This window comes from Mandrillus leucophaeus, unplaced genomic scaffold, assembly GCF_000951045.1.
Source record: "Mandrillus leucophaeus isolate KB7577 unplaced genomic scaffold, Mleu.le_1.0 Scaffold719, whole genome shotgun sequence".
NCBI classification, from domain to species: Eukaryota; Metazoa; Chordata; class Mammalia; order Primates; family Cercopithecidae; genus Mandrillus; species Mandrillus leucophaeus.
Window position 1 is genome coordinate 1,095,585 of NW_012107797.1, and position 5,241 is coordinate 1,100,825.

Here is a 5,241-nt window from a genome sequence, read left to right on the forward strand (position 1 = left end):
AAAAAAAAAAAAAAAAAAAAAAAAAAAAAAAAAGTGGTGAGTTGCTCTTGAACTGAATCTTTAACTTAATTTCAACAAAACAAAAATACTGGGGGCTGAGCGCAGTGGTTCACGTCTTAATTCCAGCACTCTGGGAGGCCGGCGGAGGCGGATCACCTGAGGTCAGGAATTCGAGACTAGCCTGACCAACATGGCGAAACCCCGTCTCTACTAAAAATACAAAAATCAGCCAGGCTGGTGGTGGCTCATGCCTGTAATCCCAACAACTCGGGAGGCTTGAGGCACAGGAATCACTTGAACCGGGGAGGTGGCGGTTGCAGTGAGGCGAGACCACACCACTGCACGCCAGCTGGGGTGAAAGAGCGAGACTCCATCACATCACAACACAACACAACACAACACAACACAACACAACACAACACAACACAACACAACGGGATTTCCCAAAGGTCAGCAAGAAATCTAAGCAGAACACAACACACAACACAACACAACGGGATTTCCCAAAGGTCAGCAAGAAATCTAAGCAGATCCCGCAGCGATGCTGCTCCCAAGCCATAGGTCCCCGTAGGAACAAATCTCAGGCTACGGCTGCATGGTCTTATCCCCAGAGAAGTTGCTCTTCACATCCTTTTTAAAGTCGTCTCCTGAAATGCCAACTAGCTAGCTGCCCTCCCAATATCTTACCAAGTCTTCCTAAGGTTGAAATAGTACAGGAATCTGAATAATTGCGAGCGCTTCCACAACTTACACACAGCACAGTGCGGTGCAAACCTGGGTCACACAGTTCAATTTTTAAAACGTCTTCATAAAGGGGAAACGCCAGACAAAGCTACTAAGTAGAAAATACTGGGGGAAACAATCGCTGTTGTTCGGGGACTTGGTTTCCTCCCTCACATTAGGAACAACGAACACATATCCCATCTACGCTCAAAATATCTTCTGGCGGCAAGTATTAAGAACCAATCACTCGCCCTGCACTAGCGTTACAACCATTAACGAGCCGCTCTTCCGGGCCCTCAAACAGAGTCAACTGCGAAACAGCCAAGCAAGGCCTAAGAGCCCCACGAGTATGCACCAGGAAGTAATGAAGTCACTCGTGCCTGTCAAGAGGCACAGCGGTAACAGAAGGCTCCCAAGAGCCTAACGGGATGCTCATTTGGCAACAACGGCAAGAATCAGGCCCCGCGTTCCCTGCGCAGCCCGGTCGGAGCCCAGACAACCGGCCCGCGGGCCAAGCTCCGGCCTTCGGTGCACGCGGCAGAGCGCGGATAATAAGGCGACGCGGTGCCGCCCGGGGACTGGCCGCCCACGCCCTCGGACTCACCTCGGAGGTCCAGCTCCCGGTCGCGCACGGCGTTGGTGTACTGCGCCGCCTGCTCGATCAGCTCCGCCGTCAGCTTGACCATCCTGCTGCCTCCCGTCTCCTCGCGCCGTGGAAAGCCCGTGGCCTCCCGCCAGCGAGACGTCCCAGCGTGCCCCGCGCCCCACCGTCAGGCAGCACCAATCGCAGCCGCCGAATGCGCGCGCAGCTCGCCCGCCAGGCCGAAGCAATCGAAGAGCCACGCCTCCGGGGTCGTTCTTGCCGGAAGTCTTGCCGCGCGCGCAGGGGCTGTGTCTGGTTCTGGGTTCTTTCCTGGGGTGTGTTTGGAGTCTGGAGAACCTATGATTCCAGACGTTGGTGTTTAAAAGTTAAGGCGAATGTGGAAACATCCGAGGGGAACTTTTTCATGCACTAGCGCACCTTGAGGTGGGACGGGAAGCTGTGACTGCTCTCCCTCCACCAGCCGGCGCGGGGACCCATGGGGTTCAGCGAAGGGTCCAGGAGTTCAGGTACCCGTCCTGGGCCTGGGCCTTGGCTCCGGGTTACACTGTGAGATCCCGGGCTAGGTGGCCCGCCTGGAGCAGGTCGCCGGGACAACCCCACAGCTCCGCAAGTCCAACCTGGCCTAGGGCACGGTAGGGTTTGCGGTGAAGCTTGTGGCCTTTAGACTTCTGAATATTCATATGAAGTATGATATACAGAAAAGTGTGCATATGAGGAATTTACAGCGTGATTAATGACCAGAGTGAACACAACTGCTTAGCCGACACCGAGATCCAAAAAACCACTATTCTCAAAGCCTTCCTCTTTCCCAAAGGCAACCGGGAACTCAACACTACAGATTCGTTTTGCTTGCTTTTGATATAAATAGAATCATGCAGTATGCTTTTTTTGGCCTAGTTTCTTTGAGTCTATATTATGCCTGGAGTCCATCCAGGTTGCCTACAGAGATGGTTTGTTTGCTTTCGCTGCTGAAGAGAGTTCCATTGTATATATTATACCATAAATTACTTATTCTGCTGTTGATGGACATCAAAGTTGTTTTCTGTTTAGGGCTATTCTGAGTAATGCTGCTATGAATTTTCTGGTACGTGGATCTGATGCACATTTGCATGAGTTTTTCCTGGAGTGGAATTGCTGGGACATAGGGTATGATATCTATCATCAATAAGTAATGTCCAACAGTTATACTAAGAGGCTGAAATAATATATACACTCCAGCGGTGTGTAAGGGTTTTCATGGCTTCCAGCTTCAGCCTTGTTTGCATTTTAAGTCTATAACTTTAGCTATTCTGATGGGTGTGTGGTGGTATTGCACTACTGCTTTGCTTTGCTTTTCTCTAATAACTAATGAGGCTGAGAACTTTCTCATGTGTATGGTGCCCATTCTGATAGCTTCCTTTGTTAAGTGTTCTTTCGAGTCCTTGGCTCATTTTTTTCCTTATGGAGTTGTCTGCCTTTTTTCTTATTGATTCTTGGAATTTCTTTATATATTAGGGATATGAACACACTCTGTGGCTTGTCTTTTCACTCTTAATGGTGGTGTTTGATGATTAGAATTTTTTTTTTTTTTTAAGACAGGGTCTCGCTTTGTCACCTAGGCCAGAGTGCAGTGGTGCCATCAGGACTCACTACAGCCATGACCTCTCAGGCTCAAGAGATCCTCCCCCTCAGCCTCCCAAATAGCTGGGACTATATGCACAGGCCAAGAGGCCTGGCTAACTTTTGTATTTTTTGTAGAGACGAGGTTTTGACATGTGGCCCAGGCTGGTCTCCAACTCCTAAGCTCAAGTGACCCACTTGCCTCAGACTCCCACAGTACTGGGATTACAGGCGTGAGCCACCATGCCTGACTGAGAAGTTTTCCAATTTTTATGTAGTTCAATTATTTACTTTAGGTTAGTGGATTGGGTGTGTGTGCATGTGCATGTACCTTAAGAAATCTTCCCTTACCCCCATCATATTTTCCTATGTGATCTACTAGACAATTGTTTTGCCTTTCACATTTAGTTCTACAATCCACCTGGAGATGATTCTCCTTGAACTTTTATTGAAGTATGATATACATGAAGAAGAGTGAGAACTGAACACACCCAAGCAACTAGCATCCTGATAAGAACAGGACATCGCCACATTCCAGAAGCCCCCCCTCCTGTCTTCATCTAGTCACCACCCTTGCCCCAAGGGTAACCATTATCCTGACATCTTGTATAGATTTGCTTTGCCTAGTTTTGTATTTATGCAAATGAGGTACTTTACATATTTTTTGCTTAACATTATGTTTGTGTGTAGATGTAGTTCATTTATTCTCACTGTAATATAGTATTTAATTGTGGATGTTTCACAATTTACTTACCCATTCTGCTGTTGATGAACATTTGGGTAATTTTCACTCTGGAGCTTTTATATTATAAATAGTGTACCTACAAACACAATAATATATCTTTATGTGAACGCATATACTGATATATACCCAGGGATGGAAATACTGGGTCATAGGGTTTACTTGTGTTCAGCTTAAGTAGGACATAGTTTTCCAAAGTCGTTGTACCAACTTAAACTCCTTGCTAACGTTTAGTATTGTCTGTCTTTTTAATCTTAGCCATTCTAGTAGATAGGTAATGGTATGAAATTGTGGTTTTAACTGTATTTCCCTAATTACTAACATAGTTGAGAACTTTAAAAAATATATTTATGTTCATTTGGATAACCTCTTTAATGAAGTGTCTGCTTAGGTGTTTTGCCCATTTTTCTACTGGGCTTTTTTCTTTAAATGATTTGTAGGAGCTCTTTATATTGTTTCAATAGGAATCCTTGTGAGCTATGTCTGTAGTGAATGTTTTCTCCCTGTGGCTTGTGTTTTCACTCTCTTAATGGTATCTTTTGATGAACAGAAGTTCTTCATTTTAATACAGTCTGATTTATGAATCTGTCCCTAGTTAATGGTTTTCGAGTATGCTTTGAGAAACTTTTGCCTACTCCAAAATTATGAATATTTTCTTCTAAAAGCTTTATTCTTCCACCTTTTGCATTTAGATCTGCAGTCTCTCTGGCATAGATTTTTGTGTATAGTCTAATATAGGGAAGAAGATATATTTTTCCCCATATGGATACTTGGTTGACCCAGCACCATTTATTGAAAAGACCATCTTTTCCCCCACTGCTCTGCAGAGCAACTCTTTTCAAAAATCAAGTGTCCAAATATGTGAGGGCCTGCTTCTGAACTAGCTCGTCTGTTCCATGGGTTTAGTCAGCCATCCTTGCAGAATACAAGCTTTAGAAAAAGACTTACTATTTGTCCCTCAAAAAAAGCTCCCATTTTTTTTCTCAGATTATCTAGTAGTTATCTGGTTATTCTAATCCTTTGCATGTGAACATAAAGTATAGATATGTCTTGTATCTGAAAAGGCACCCATGATTTGACTTGTATTGTGTTGGATCTGTAGATGAATTTGCAGAGAACATCATTACCATATTAAGTATTCCAATCAATGGGCATGTTACAACCCTATATTTATTGAGGTACTCTTTAATTTCAGTAGCCTCTTACAGATTTTGTGTCTAGGCCTTGTATATCCTTTACTAGATTGTGTAGATATTTGATAGATTGTCTAGATGTTTGATAGTTTTTGATGCTACTGTAAATAGTATCTTTTGTTTAAAAACTCCATTTTCTAATCATTAGTTTCAACATATTTAAATACAGTAGATGTTTGTATATTGGTGTTACATCCAGCGATCTTGTGAAATTTACTTATTAATCATAATAGTTTTATCTGTAACCATTCTTATGGATTTTCTACATACATAACCATGCTATTTGAGAATAATGATAGTTGGCCGGGTGTGGTGGCTCATGCCTGTAATCCCAGCACTTTGGGAGGCTGAGGTGGGTGGATCACCTGAGGTCAGGAGTT

At 44.2% G+C, this 5,241-nt stretch overlaps 1 protein-coding gene across 2 annotated transcripts in view; it reads right to left on the minus strand.

The window, feature by feature from the left end:
- Positions 1-1,507, minus strand: part of SNRPA1 (small nuclear ribonucleoprotein polypeptide A') — a 13,603-nt gene extending 12,096 nt beyond the window's left edge. For both annotated transcript variants that reach the window (XM_011965258.1, XM_011965259.1), the window contains exon 1: positions 1,328-1,507. In XM_011965258.1, coding sequence (XP_011820648.1) covers positions 1,328-1,409 — 82 coding nt within the window. In that variant the 5' untranslated portion in view covers positions 1,410-1,507. The remainder of the gene's footprint in view (positions 1-1,327) is intronic.
- Positions 1,508-5,241: the final 3,734 nt, after the last annotated feature.